Genomic DNA, 16,196 nt, shown 5'->3' on the forward strand with positions numbered 1-16,196 from the left:
CTTTCGAATGTTTCATCAATATAAATATATAACCTTACCTAAAATTTTGTAATATTAAAATCATTATAAGTTCGTTAAACAAAAAAATTATATTAAAATAATAACATAACTATATAAATAAAGTATAATTAAAATGTTACTTCAATTTTTATTACGGATGTTAAGATACTCATTACATTAATTATTTTTCTTGTATGTTTATATCATTTTCATATTTTTATGAAAAAATAAAAAAAATATAGTAATTTTATTTTTCTAATTTAATAATCATGCATAAACAAAATTAATTAAGAACTAAAGAAGAAGAAAAATATAAACAATAAAGAGCAATTGATAGATTTCTCATTTCAAAAATGGATCTGATGATGAGAAAAACTCAGTCAAGTTGGGAAAAACATCAGTGTCGTGGTTAGATGTTGAAAGGAACAGGAGTAAGAAAGATTCAGTAGAATCAGGCGCAGTGAAGCAGTCTGAAAAATTCAGCATCATCACAGGAGAATGAACACAGCCATGATTTCAGGTGCAGTGAAGCAGTTTCACAACATTCATTCCACGCGTCTCTCTCTCCTCTGTCTTTCCAAACCCAAATCCCCAATTATGCTCTCATCATCATGCTTCTCCACCAACAATAATATCTCTTCTCCAATCTCCATTCGCTTCAATTCACTATTCCCATGTAATTTACACTACTACTCTCTCTCTCTCTCTCTCTCTGCACCTATTATTGCTTCTCTTTTCAAAAACAATAATCCGTACTAGTTACTGTTATGCTTCATATCTCCGTTCTTCTGTTTCTGTAGACCGGAATTCCAACATTCCGAGCCTAAACTGTGCATCGCTGGACTCATCGGATTCCTTCCCACCCGATCCCTCGCAGATTCAAACCTCTGCTTCCACCCAGGTATTTTTATTCTTTGTTACCACCATTTCAGCAATAAAACCAAAATTTGACAAGCATTTGACTCGTGACTGACTTAACTTACAAATGTTTGAGCTGTTTTTGTAAAAGACAAAGCACATCTGCAGGTCTTTTGTAGTCAGAGAATTTGACCTCAATTATAATTAGGGAAAGCACCAAAAACATCTATATTTTTAAGTTTTTTCCCGCTTTTAAAACTCATCTTCCGTTCATAAATTTTAAGCGTTGCAGTTGCGCCATTTTTTTAACTTAATATACAATAAAAACTAACAAATTCTCTATTCCCCTTAACTAGGCACTATTCTTTCATGGTTAAAGTATGCTTTCTTTCTACCCTTTAGTTTCATACTTGTTTTCAGTAATTGTACTTTTAAATAGAAATAGATGAATTCAGTCTTTCAATTCTGGAAAATGTGTGATTTTATTCCTTCGCTATACTTGAAGTTAACATTTTGTAACTATTTTTTCGCAGAATTATGAAAAATACTAAAGTCACATGGTTTGAGAACTAATTAATTATTTTTTATTGTTTTAGTTGTTTCTTTAATTTTTACTTTAACTGTTAGATTAATAGATGGTAAAGATTGTTGCACAGGATCCTCTGAGTAACTTGAAAGAGGAGAGGATCTAAAGCATTTTCGAAACACGACCCTCACAATTAATTGATATTGATGCTGACCTCTTTTGTGTTTTTCCTAATAAAAAATGGTTAGCAGACACTTAATTAAGAGTTCGGACTCGTTATAGTCCAGAAACATAGTTTTAACCCTGATAAATCAAGCATGGCCTCATCATAGCCCAGACCTACCAATAATTTCAATTCTACAATGGCACAGCTAAGACCTATATTTGTCCACTAAACTACGGTACCGGATGCATGAAATCTTTTAGTTTAGAGAGTGGCCGAAGGATAATCGGGATAACAAATGAATGTATCATTTGAAATTTCGAATGATACATGATTGCCATCCTTAACCATTTACATGATATTTTATGACGCAGTTCTTCTTTGCTACATCTGTTACAGTATTTTCCCTCCTGATCAATACTTTTACAGAATCAGTTTTTCTTTTCTTTTCTCGTGCTAGTGATTTTGTGAAATTCATGTGCAAGAACAAACCACGAAATCACTTGTTCCACTTCCCATTTAATGATTCTCACATACAATTTTCTCAATAATAAAGTGTGTTGAAAAGTGCATGTTTCTGATATTTCTTATGCACACATTTCTATATGTCTATGCACATGATGAAAAATCTGCGGAAATATTAGTTCTAGTACATTTTGCAATTTTTTTTCTTTCTACCTTTTCCATCGAGATTCAGAGCATTCAGGCTTCTTTCCTGTAATCAAGTTTGACTTGCAGATATGCATATGCACTATGCAGGCTTCTCTAATGCATGTAATCAAATGAAAATGAAAAAAGGCATCTTCGTTTTTGTTTATTTTCTTTTTCTTTTTTCTCAGGTGGAGCAGAATTCAATTTCTATTCTGGAGATTCTGAAGCAATCAAATTCATATCTGCCTCATGTACTCATTGCTAGCATACTACTTGCTCTAATCTACCCACGTTCTTTAACGTGGTTTACCAGCAGGTCTGTGGATGTTCTGATGAATTGATAGATAACAAGATTGTTATGCGAGTAGTTGCAATTTTTCAAATTTAAATAGTCAGATGATTTGCAGTTAATGAAGTAACAACAATTATCCCTGATGTAGAATGTCATGCTGCATTTCTTCAAAGTTTAAACTGCAAATATTCTTGCAGATACTATGCACCAGCGCTAGGTTTTTTGATGTTTGCAGTTGGGGTTAATTCAAATGAAAATGACTTCATTGAGGCATTTAAGAGGCCAGCAGAAATTGCCACTGGTTATTTTGGCCAGTTTGTTGTGAAGCCTCTTCTTGGATATCTGTTTTGCCTGATTGCAGTAACTGCTTTAGGCCTACCAACAACAGTAGGTGAGGTTGCTGTCTCGTAACAATAAAAGGTGCTACTTGGATGCACTAATTATTGGCTGTAAAATGAATCAGGTGCAGGAATTGTCTTGGTGGCTTGTGTTAGTGGTGCCCAGCTTTCAAGTTATGCTACTTTCCTGACGGATCCACAAATGGCACCTCTAAGCATAGTTATGACATCACTGTCCACTGCTTCAGCGGTTTTTGTCACGCCACTCTTATTACTGTTGCTCATTGGGAAGAAATTGCCTATAGATGTAAAAGGAATGGTGTATAGCATTACACAGATTGTGGTGGTACCTATTGCAGTTGGCCTGCTTCTAAATCGGTAATACCATGATCTCAGACATATGTTAACATCAGTGTGTGGTTTTTTTAAAAGGTGTAATCTTCTTACCCATTCATTTTTACAGATTCTTTCCTCGGATTTGTAATGTTATTCGACCATTTTTGCCTCCTCTGTCAGTGTTGGTAGCGGCTATCTGTGCTGGAGCACCACTTGCCTTGAATGTTGAGACTATGAAATCCTCCTTGGGAGTCGCTATCTTGTTCCTTGTTGTTGCTTTTCATTTGTCATCTTTCATAGCGGGTTATTTCCTCAGTGGATTTGTCTTCCGTGATTCTCTTGATGCAAAGGCACTGCAGCGAACAATTTCCTATGAGACAGGTACACAATTTTTAGACATCAAAGGCCTGTAATATCATCTTTACTTCAATAACTTCATTTATCTAATGGCAGGAATGCAAAGTAGCTTGCTAGCCCTGGCCCTTGCAAATAAATTCTTTGAAGATCCAGTAGTGGCTATTCCTCCAGCAATTTCTGTAAGTTTCTCCGCCAGTTAAACTTCAACTATGATCATATATGTCTGGTAATACAAATCCTCTTGTGTCTCTTTCCTGTTACATATAAGTTTGACTGTGTACGTATCTGTTTACCTCAATGATATATGATTTTAAATCTATAAAAATGATGAATAGAATGATATATGATTTAAAACTGCATTGTTATAGCTACACGGCGGATAGCTTTTATGTTTTGAAAGATGCAAACCTTTGCTTTTTTCAACAAAATATAATGCATTTGTATCTACTTGTTCATATTGAGAGGTAAGTTACGTGAACTGCAAGGTAGTTTTCTTATGCTTTTAATAACTATTGGGCAGTTTTGCTTTTAGTAACCATTTTATAGTTATGTATGCGTGTTTTTCTGTATATGGCATGTCAGTTTGTGCGTCCAGTGTGGGGATTTATTGAGTGTGATCCAGGGAGTAAGACTCGCTTTGGGGTCTCATGCCTGTGTATTGAGAGATGTATTTGTAACGAAGGTGTAAGCTGGACAGTCTTACAGGGAAAATAATAATGTAGCAAATATGCAAATAGAGGGGTAAAACATGGAAAATGATTCGGTAGTTGCTAACAACCTGGAAATTCAGGAAGTGAGACTTGATACTAGGATCCGTACCCGCGATGTTTTCTTTTACTTATGATTCCTTTCTTTCGGCCACTTTGATTAGAAGTGAATTAGTTACAGAATTTGAATAAAACAGTACAATCCTTGCTTCATTTCTTATACTGTTTTATTCAAATTTTGTAGTTAATCTACTCTCAATCAAAGTTGCCGAAAAGAATCGAACGATCATAGGTAAGAAAAAGTATCAGAGAATAATAAGAGAGAAAGATACCAAAAGCCTCATTCCTCTCCCTACCACGTTCTCTATGCTTATATGAAGATTCCTTACACAAATTCCCTCATGCTATTGAGGGTACGGGTCCTAGTCACATGTCTCATTTCATGAATTTCCGGGTTGTTAGGAATTAGCCCATCATTTTCCATAGAGAAGTGAGTGTAGTGTTGTTAAAAATTATCATTTAATTGCATTATAAGTTGCTAAATTTGCTTGCAGACTTCAATTATGTCTTTGATGGGATTTGGTCTTGTCCTGATTTGGACCAGAAGAAGAAAAAGTGAGACAAAATACAGCTCTTGAAAGGTATTGGTACAGGGATATGTACTGCAAATTGGTCCATCTTGTATTGAAGCGAGCATCAGTTCACCTTCCCAGGAGGGACCGATCACAGTCACAGTGATAATATGACATGTATTCAGGAATCTCAAATTAAGATGCAACTTCAGGATGAATAAGATCCAGGTCTTCAGTAACTTCTGTGATTTAATATTTATTACTTTGAACGCACGAACCAAGGTGCTGTCTAACATAAGCCCGATCCTCCTCATGCGTTCGTTGCCGTTAGATTTAATAAATGTATAATTGATGGCTGAAGTTCGTTACTTGCAACCTAGTCAACTGGTTCGGTAACGGGCACCTTTCAAAAAACATAACTCCAAAGGGTTGCTGGAAATAATAAATGTAAGAATCCCAAACAAATAATTCCCACGTAAGTACATTAACATACTAAAAAACTGCCTTCACTGATCCTAAATAACATATTTATAGTTCGTACATACTAAGCCGAAATAACGGTTGCACCAGCAATTAAAAACTGCCTCTGGGACAAACAATTACCCTTGAGACAGGTACACATTTTAACCATATGCATCCATGAAATGCAGTTGTATGTAGCACTTTACATAAGTGACTTTTTTCTATATCCAGTTGCAAGAATGCAAAGTAGCCTCCTGCAATTTCTGTATCTTGTCCTTTCTGTTAGATTTCAAGTTCAGTTATATGGTAAACCATTTTCACTTGAAAAAAAAGTTTGTTTTGACATAATTTTACAGCTATTTCACAACTCATTTAAGAGTATAACAGTAAAAAAAATTTAATTTTATTTTTGTAAGGAAAAAGAAAAGGAGAAAAGTAACAAAAGGTAAAGGTTATGTCAAATGGAGGAAAAAAAATTGATGTGAAAATACGAATATCCTTTTCACTTAGGTTGGTTTGTCGCATCGGCGGTAAAAGTAAAACTAAAAAAATTTAAGTAAATTTTTAAATTCTTGGAATGCATTTTACGTGTTCTTAGAAGTTCTTTCCTAAACATATTTTCTGCAGGAATGTTTTGGAAAATTCATTTCGAAACACATGTGTTTCGAAAATTCTAATCTGAAAAGTTTATTCCAAAATATATCTCATACGTTTTGAAATTTTAGTTCTGAAAATCTTATTCTTGATTTTTTTTAAAATTTGTTTCTAAAAATCTTGTTTCAAAAATTTGAAAAGCTTGTTCTGAAAAGTTTTCAGAATATGTAATTTAAATATCCGAAGCTCTTCAAACTACATCTTTTAGCTTCTTCTCCTTTGGTGTTTAGCTGTTGCTGCTTTGGATATGAAGGCTTTTGGAAAGGATATTGCTGAAAATCAGTTCTGTAAAACTTGAAGTATCTCATTTGGTAAGCAATAGATGCTTTTTTTTTCTTCAAAATTTTCTACCAGTAGTAAGCTTGCCCTTGGTTTTAAGGTTGTTTTTAAATTGTGCAATTAGAAATTTTTTATATTAAGCAATGAAAATAGAAAAAAAAATAGTTAAAATTAATTTTTTGAATTGTATGATTTTTTAAAAAAATACTTCTTTTATTTGATCCATCTTTTTCATACATTTTTATCATGAAAAATATATTTTAGATTATATAATTAAAATATATTTTTAGAAATTTAAAAATATATATTATGAATTAATAATCTAAACTGTAACTACAAATTAAAAACGTTTAGGTTAAATTTTATATATTAAGATAGGTGTAATTTTATCTTTTAACTTATCATATGAAGACGCAAGAAAATAATGACAATGCATAAATCATTTTAAATTATAATAAATTTTGAATAAAAAATTAATCATTCAACAAGAAGTAAATAAAGTAAGCGAGAATTTATTTAAATCACAGCAATTGGTATTTAATATATATTTAAAAATTCTAACATGAAATTAATTTTGCACTGAGAATCTTCATTTTTTTGTTTTATTACTGTTTCCATCCTTTAACTAGAAAAGCTAAAAGATAGGCCTTAAATGTTTTATATGAAAAATTAAAAATCATTGAATATTTTCAAATAAAATGTATTCAGTCCCATTATTTTTATTCAATTAATATTTTTGTATTATTTATTAGACCTAATAGAATGAAACCAGAGTGATTGATAATTTATAAAATAACAAGTTGGTTTGAAAATAGTTAAGAAATAATATATTTTCCAGCAAGATAGAAAAATATATCTAGTGTTTAAAATTCTGAAGGTCTATTTATTTATCTTCAAATTATAAAATAAAGCTTTAATTACTTATTTTACAGAAACTAAATGAAAGAAGGAGAAAGAATGTTATCCAAAACCAAGCTGCAACATTAGAAGCTGCAGTTACAGTTACAGTCTCCAACTCCGGCCATGGCGGCGGCAACGTTCTACTTGGCAAAACCATTTTGCACTTCCAAAATTCCTTTGCCAAGAGTGAGCGACAGTGGAATTGGAACCGTAAAGTGTGAAATTCAAACCAAATTGAAAACGGGTTTCCTGGGACTGGGTCTGTTCCACTTCCTCAACTTTGTCGAACCAGCTGCATCTCTGCAACTGCAACTTCAGGAACCTTCTAATGCCCTCTCACTGCCTACATGGGCCATTCACGTCTCCAGTGTCGCTGAATGGTCACTTTGCTTTCTCCATCGTTTCAATTGGCTTTAGCGTTATTATCACATCAAAATTACCTGATGAACCATGCATTTTCCTACACTTACTCTCTTCATTGCTTGTATTTGTATCCAATTATGAAGGATTATAGCCATGGCTTTGGTGTGGCAATATGGGCACAAATCTAGATACCCTGCTTGGAAGGGCCTTTCTTGGGGTATGGTGAGTGACTTCAGTTTCTTCACTCTCCATTTTTCATGCCTATTTTGTACCATCATTTGCTATTCCTTCATCTCATACTTTTTTATTGTTGTAGGTACCTCTACTTGGTGGAGCTTTTTGCGCGTGTACATGGCATTTCTTTTATAACTCTGAAACTCTTGAGGTAATAGGGTTTTTTCGTCTTTAATGCAGAACTACTCTCTATTATTACTACTTATACCAATCTTAATTGACACGATTAATAATTAAAGATCAAATGCTTCCTCTTGTGAAAATTGTGCAAAATTTGCTTTATCGAAGTGTGTGTGTGTGTAGCAATGATCATTAATTCCGCATTCTGGTTGAGGCTTTGGAGCTTAGTTACGGTTGGATTGATGGAAAGGACTGAAATAGAACGAGACTGTGTGCAATTGATGGTTTAAAATGACATGAAATGCATTCCATTCCATAAAATAAACCTTTTTTTTTCTTCCCATCCACACTTTGAACATGTATTTGTTTCCTTTCCATCATAAAATAAATCTAAATAATGGAATGATAATGCCGTTCCATCTCACTCCATTTTGTTTTATCTCATTCATTCTGCTCACCATTAGATATCTAACTTTAATCTAACCTTAACTTTAGAGCCTGGAGTTGTATGCTTGAGTGTTGTTTTGAGAACATTTCAAAACTCACCATTGACTTTGCATGAATTCCTTTGGAGGCTTTCTTATTACAGAACTTAGACTACACAATACTTTGGATATTCAACATCTAGATTATAAATCAGGTAAAACCAATGCCCTTGAAAGCATTTTGTTGTCTGGAAGGAATAACCAACTTATGAAAACATTAAATATCTTGTCTCTGTGTGTGTTGGGGGCAGGCCAAGATTGAATTTGGGCGGAGTGTGGGCCTGGTAGAGGTTGCCAACTCTTTTTGTCTGCCCAATCAAGCTTTGCCACATTGGTAACTTATAATTCTGTTTTATAAACTGAAATCTAATTTAATTCATCACAGCAGTGTGAAATTAGTTTTCTCTTTTTAAATCTAGAAGCTGAAAAAATACCTGCACTAAATTGAAAGTTTAAATAAATTACAATTTAATGAAAGGTCTCTGAAAAGTAAGAAGTAAGTGTTAGCGGTGGATTGCCATAGTTGATTTGTAATGTCAATTTTCTCTCCATTTAGTTAGTAAAAGCAGAATACTCAACTGTTGGAAAGAGTAAAGAATAGAGACAAAGTTAGAGAATTCTTTGTGCGATGATGTAGAATTAGATACTACTAGATACTTGAATTTGGTCTTTCTCTGTGAATAAACTAGATGCACGTCTTGATTTATTACCACCATCCATGTCTAGCAGAATACACAAAACTAAAAATTTCGGATTACTGAGTTGTTGTGTGAAATAATTCTGATCCATTACATGTTGCCCTTTATTGAGTCTGACCCTGTTGAGAAAACATTCTTGTTGAATTACAATAACTAACCATATATGTTCTTTACATGTAATACAATGTGGTCGACTATGTAACATGCTGAAGATGTTACATGATTGGGGTTCTCTAATGGTGCAGGTATTGGTGGCTCTTCAAGCGGCACTGACTGTTATAGGAAATGCCACAATGTGCATAGCTGCATATAGGATATACAAATCATCCCAAGGCTCCTAGAACTTTTGAATTGTATGTACTTGGTTATCTGGAACCATGTATATAGGTCTGAATGAAAGTCAAAGGCTTCTTCTGCTGATTGGTAACTTATCCTTGATCTGGAAGAATGTGAGAAGAGTTCGCTGGCATACCAAAATATTTAATGACAGATAGAATCCATATATCCTTATTTATAAGATAAACATGCTAGGAGATGATCATTCTTTCTGAATTTTATGCACAGTAATCTGTTCATTAATTTTATGCGCAAGTTTCCCTTACCTGAAGAAGTCACAGTTCAACTTTTAATTACTTTTGAACCGTTTAAGATATTGTGTATGGTGAAAAACTTCCATTGTCCACCATGCTTGTACATGTGTCTTCTAAAAAATTTACGGGTTGGAGGAAGAAACAATCGAAATTTATATTGGACAATAGTCCAAGCCAAGAAGCTAGTATAGGAATATTATATATGTTCATAAATTTCATAATACTTTGAAGAAGAAAAATCCATGTAAAGTTTTAAATTCTTTTGGGAGCTAGAGACAGCAATGAGTATTATATTATAGGATACTATATATTCACGTTGCGGTTTAAAAAAAAGTATTTACAAACTTAGACCTATGTGAGTGACGATTTTAGTATAACTATCGTGTAAGGTTTATCCTTTTCAAACTTATACCTATTTTTAGTATCATTTTCAAACTTATACATATATCAATTTTCAAACCTTCATTTTTACTTAACCTTGAAGAATCTGAACATCCGAGTTTGAAATGCGTAAATTAATCTGTTTCAATAAGGGTGTGGTGTTAACATCATTTAAAAAAATGTTAAGTTAGACATCGATGTGTCGTGTTTAACTTTCTTTAGTTTATATTTAAGTCTACCAAACATATCATTTCTTTCTTTATATTTGAGTTTAGGGGAAGTATTAAGTATCGTAAGTTAATTTATGCTTAAAATGACCTATGATCAAAATTGTATTAACAATCTTTTTAAATAGTAATCTCTCCCCCTAAATTAAATAGTCAGGGCAGAGGACCCGATTGAACTATAAGTACTGCATGTCTATCCTCGAGGATTTCACGGGACCATAATTTCGTTTAATCCTTCGAACTCATTCATATGGTGTTTTCTGCTTAATTTACGGCAATCAAACTGTCCTGGGCAATGATTTAATTGAGCAATAAATGGTATGAACAAAAAGTTGTACTTATATGTCTTTGTTTTGAAGGTAACAGTGTGTTAATTAAGGCTTGTTTACATACAAATTGTATTATGAGTTTCATGAGTATATTGATGGGACGTTTATTGATATTTGTATGGTATGACTGTTCGATCAACTTAAGAACTGGGCGGTTGATCAGGCTACAATTTTATTAGAGTCTATCGGAAAACCGAGTGGTCGGACTAAAAGCATAGCCGAGTGATCGGACCAAAACCGGAGTTAACTTCAAAGATAATTATATTAATCTTAAGCTAGACCATTACTATTTGGACCGTAATTAGGTCCAGACTAATGAGTAGTTCATCTTGAAATCTATAAATGCATATTTATGGTATTTAGGTAGTTGGTTACATTCATTACACATTTATTGTTAATACGTTTATACTCTCATTAACTTTAACATTGAAGTATCTTCTACATATAATACTCCTAATTCGACCGATGACGAGTGTAGCGTGAAGGAAGAACTTTTACTTGTACTTAGAGTTAAAAAACCATTGTAAAAAGTAAACTTGATCTCGATCTCTTGAACTGAAACAATATCATTTTCAACTTAAAAATTTAAAACAATTAGTTTATGTATTTCCTTTTTCATGTGAGCTCAACTTTTTCATCCTATTAAATATGAGACTTGTATTCTTTGTAAGAAATTGAAGCTTACTATATCGAAGTTTGAAGAAGGGTCCATAATATTTAGAGATGGATGGTAGTTGAGAAGTGAGGAATTGTTTTATGATGAACATTGTCCTGAAACTGAGGCACATGCATAAATGATTTGAAGTTGTGGTCCATTCCATAATTAGCTATGTGATTCTTCACGTGCCCTACTTCTTTTCGAGTAACAAAACCTGTTCATCTTATCCCTACTGAAACTCTTTGCTATCGACGTCGTTGATGAGAGAGTTCATGGCTTGTCATAATAACTCTGAATATAAAGTTGCCATGATCGCTGTCCTTTTCGGAACAAAGCAACTTCTTCATGTTGCCATCCATTCTCAACTCTCTCATTCATATAACATATCCATGCTCCTTCTTAATTGCTCATGTCTATGCCTATGCCCTGTGACCATTCATTTCTTACACAATCATGCTATTCAATCAAGAACGTGCATTTATTCTTCTAATCTCTTTTTGGCTTTTCCTCTCTTTCAACTTGCAAATTTAATGCCTCTGCGTTCTCATTCATTGTTCACATAAATCTAATAATTAATGTTCCAGATTGAAGCTCAGGGATTTGATCATACACTGTTGGAAAAGTGTTAAATGGTGTGGGGTTTCTCCACCCACTTACCATATTTCGCAATCCTCCACTAACTACATTTTCAAACTCTGTTTCCGTGTGGGCTGGGAGAGAAAAAAGAAAAAGAAAGGAAAAGAACGAAACATAATAGAATAACTAAAAATAATAATAAATGTGATAAGTGGAATAATACAAAAAGAAAATAAATAAAAATTAGTGACTAAGCATTTTGCTTGTATTTCACCATCATAGTAGAAAAAAAATCATTCTCATAAAAAAACAAAAAGAGAAAAGTATACTTTCGATTCATCTTTACTTAGAGAAAGTCTAGGTTGTAAACTTTTTTATTCTTCATTTCAAAATAATTTGGGACGTTGAATTTCACATTAATTAATCAGTAAATTTGAATTAGTAATGAAATTTTATTAACAAATATATTTTCTTCATAAAATCTATTAGAAAAATATATTTCAATTACTGACTTTGTCGATAAAATTCATTAATAATTTAAAATTACAAATTTATTATAAAAAAAAGTAACAAGTTTTTTGTTCAAATGTGGATTGATGGGCGATAGTCGCTAACATGAGTTGTGTATCAACAACAATTAACGACAACGAGCAAAGATTGAAGTAGATGATGATAGGATTTGTAATCTCAAATGTGGAAGAGAGAAACTCTCACTTGAGAAAGGAAAAACACAACATTGGTAACACCGACGATGTTGTTGGTTCCGGTGAAGCAATACGACGACGAGGCACGTCTGCGATGGGTGTTGCAACAATCTATGATGGCCAATGACATTAGAAAAGAATAAACCCTTTGCCTCTTGAGAAAATTTACGTGAGAGAGAAGAGAAAGAGTATTCTTGGATTATTTTTTGAGTTTTTTTGAAAAAGAATGAATAAGTTGGACTGAGATAAAAGGAAGAAGAAGAACGAAAAGGAAGAAAAAGAAAAAAGAGGAGGAATGAAGAAGATGAACTAGATCGCAATATGTATCAACAAATTTTACTAACAAATTGTTTAACCAACCATTACTGACAAATTTTTTTTTTTCATTAGTAATTACTAACACATTTTTTGTTAACACATTTTTTGTTAGTAATTATTAATGAAATTCTTATTCTACTTATAAAACTTATTGATAATCCATTGATAATTCTGATTTATCAACAAATTTTAAATATTATTAATGGCTTTTAACCGTTGACAATATCAAATTTTCTTATAGTGACTATAATTTCCAAGATCTACTTATAAAGAACAATAAACAAAAAAAAAACGTAGAAAAGAAATTGAAAATGAAATAAAACATTAGGAAAATACGATAACCAACAAAGCAGATAATAAAAAAGTTGAGTTGAGTACATTCACAAATAAGAATATCCAATAAATTTAACATTTGATACATCAATACATACATCTATAAATAACCTCAAAGTTTACACATTTGTATATTTAATAAAAATATCATTACATATCATGTAATTTTTCTGAAAAAAAAAATGTATAAATTTTATGACTACATGTAATCACTATAAGAAAACATAAATTTACCTTCTAAATATTAACCTCGGACAAAATATAATGTTATTAGAGTCAACTTCACTTATTCCTACACAACATAAAATATTAAAATTTTTTAATAAGTAAATATGTGTTTATTGTTGGTCAAGCTGACACTAATTAAATCTACTTAATTTTAAAATAATTAATTTTTTTAAAAAAAGTTAAGAAAACATACAACTATTTAACTTTTTTCAATAAATTAGTAAATAAATGCATATTAAAAATAAATAACTCAAATGAATATTAAAAATAAATAACTCAAATGAATATTAAAAATAAAGAAGTAAAAAATAAATTAATAATTTAAATAAATATTAAAAATAAATAAATATTAAAAATAAATTTTAAGAATTGTCAAAACTAACTTTATTTATTTTTTGCATTTTATTTTAATTAATCGATGTTAAATTATATATTATATATAAATCCGTGAGTTTGTTTATGATACAAAATATAGAGAATAAATTATTTTTAATATAACGGTCCACATTTAAAGATAATTAATTTTTTTATTCATAATTTTCTTTTCTATTCGTCATAGTCATATTTACACACTCATCTCCTTCACTCACACTTATCTTCTTCAATCACATTCTTTTTATCAAGAAACATCTCATCCATCTACACTTTTTCTTCACTTCCTTTATCTCCATTCTTCTTCTCATCTCATTTGTTCATATTCAATTCTTTCATTTATATTTATCTTTTAAAGACTAAATTAAATAAATTTTAAAATAAAATTGTTTAGTCTTGACTTAATCGAACTATTTTAATTAAAAAAATCAATTTAAAAATTAATAATAAATTTAGCTCAACACTACTTAGAGTCAACTTTTAAAGATCAATGTGTTATTAACTATTTAAGATTGACTTTTACTTGTTAACATTAAATATCTATTATCTAGTAGTGAGTTTTTTTGAGACTTTTATGAATATTTACGTGAAAATCAATACTTGCATTTTTGGTTGGTGTAAAATTAAAATGGATAGGTGATTAGGTTGGGACAACTCCTTCACTCTCAACGTTGAACTTTTGAAACTCTTTTTCGATGAGTCTTCATCGTGGAAGGAGAAAGTGTGAATCCATGGTGGATGAGTCATAAGGCCTGCAATGGTGGAGCACACCCTCTTCTCTCTTCTCTCTTCAAATCTACATCACACTAAGTTTCTTACCCTTTTGAACTAAGAAAAAGATAAAGCACTAGGTCCACTTTATGCCTTTATCTTAGACATATCCCACTGCCCAAACTAGCCATCTCTTCCTCTGTTACGTCCGTCTTGGTAAAGTGACTGTTCAGACAGGTCGAAAAAGATTCTATATATCTTTAAACACATTACTCTAATGAGACAATAGATATAGTATTTGAATTCATTTGGAGGGCAATAGCCAAAACAAAAAAGTAAATAACACCAACACTCATAATCGTTTTTCTTCTTTCATCGTGTTCTATGTTATATCATAACATGTATCTTTATAGCATGTGAGTGTTAAGTTTGCTTCAATTATTGTCCAATGTTAGCACTTGTGAGGTATCATCAGCCAGCCTAATTATTATGGTTGAAGCAATCCTTTTGTAATAATAATGAGTTTTGTTGTTGGTGGCTTATATTGAATATATGATGGCCCTACTTTGGCCCCAGCTATGATGGACATGATAGAATGTTATTGGTTACTTGTATATGTTGAATCATACTTGTCCTTGCTAAGCTTTGGTAGGTGAGGTATATATAAATATATTATGATATCACCATCTTTTCGTATACATTCTTTCTATTTTTGTTAAAGCATATTCATTTCATGCGAGGTGAACGATTCAGTAAGCCACTGCATGTATATACCTAACTAGCTTTTTGATACGTTATACAATTGCCACTTATATATATGTAAGGGTTGACAGTAGGATAATTTTACTTTAATACTGTCATATGCTTGTTATATTGAAATATTAAGATCGTTTAATTATGTATGTGTAGGAGTTCCTCGCTTTGCTGAGTTAGGGTTTCATACACTGAACAAGCTGTTAAATATTGATTGGGTAATAAAAGTTTAATAATTCTTAAGTGATTGGAAAATAATTCACTGTTAGTAGATTAGTCTATTAATCACTAGTGCAAAAAAGGTTTTTTATACCTCTTAAAAAAAGCTTTTTATACCTATTTTTGAGTAGGTATAGAAGTAGGGGTATAGAAAGTTTTCAACTTTTTACACCTGCTCTAGAATCAGTGTAGAAAGTTTTACTTTTATGCCTGTTCTCTTTATAATAGGTATAAAAGTATGATATTTTCACAAGAGAAAAAAACTTTTTTTTTATACCTGCTGGTGCTAGAATAGGTATAAAAATCTCACTTTTATACCTGCTGGTAGTATAACCGGTGTGAAAAAACAAGACTTTTTATATCTGATATAGATTTAACCGGTGTAAAAAGTGACGTTTTTTTAAAATATTTGATTTGTATGTACTACTATCCATATTCAGACCTACATAAAATTCAATCCCAGAATACAGTTTAAATAATCAATAACGAGTAAAATAATCAATATTATTTCAATTAATAAGACATCAAAATGTAATATTTACCTAACAAAGTTCCTAAATATATTTACCTAACATAGTTACTTAATATAGTTACACATAAAATAGTTCCTAAATTCAAAATGTAATATTGAAACATCTAATAATTTACAAATGGTTAAATAAAATACAGTCCACTGTTCCCGAACATCCTTTATGACATGTTGCTCCATTGGAAATGTGTCATCAAATATCTGCACAATGAATATTTTGAGTCAAGTTATAATATTAATGGCTTAATATCTTAATTATAATATTAATGGCTT

At 31.5% G+C, this 16,196-nt stretch overlaps 2 protein-coding genes across 2 annotated transcripts; both read left to right on the forward strand.

The window, feature by feature from the left end:
• The first annotated feature begins 351 nt into the window (after positions 1-351).
• Positions 352-5,160, forward strand: LOC108334666 (probable sodium/metabolite cotransporter BASS5, chloroplastic). The gene is made up of 8 exons (XM_017570562.2): positions 352-676; positions 801-901; positions 2,387-2,514; positions 2,688-2,881; positions 2,954-3,206; positions 3,292-3,545; positions 3,618-3,700; positions 4,783-5,160. The coding sequence occupies exons 1-8, from the start codon at positions 499-501 to the stop codon at positions 4,864-4,866; spliced, it is 1,275 nt and encodes a 424-aa protein (XP_017426051.1). The 5' UTR covers positions 352-498; the 3' UTR covers positions 4,867-5,160.
• Positions 5,161-7,130: 1,970 nt separating this feature from the next.
• Positions 7,131-9,677, forward strand: LOC108335233 (uncharacterized). The gene is made up of 4 exons (XM_017571204.2): positions 7,131-7,475; positions 7,602-7,680; positions 7,775-7,843; positions 9,241-9,677. Exons 1-4 carry the CDS (start codon positions 7,219-7,221, stop codon positions 9,334-9,336), a joined length of 501 nt encoding a protein of 166 aa, XP_017426693.2. The 5' UTR covers positions 7,131-7,218; the 3' UTR covers positions 9,337-9,677.
• The last annotated feature ends 6,519 nt before the right edge of the window (positions 9,678-16,196 follow it).

This window comes from Vigna angularis, chromosome 10 (assembly GCF_016808095.1).
Source record: "Vigna angularis cultivar LongXiaoDou No.4 chromosome 10, ASM1680809v1, whole genome shotgun sequence".
NCBI classification, from domain to species: Eukaryota; Viridiplantae; Streptophyta; class Magnoliopsida; order Fabales; family Fabaceae; genus Vigna; species Vigna angularis.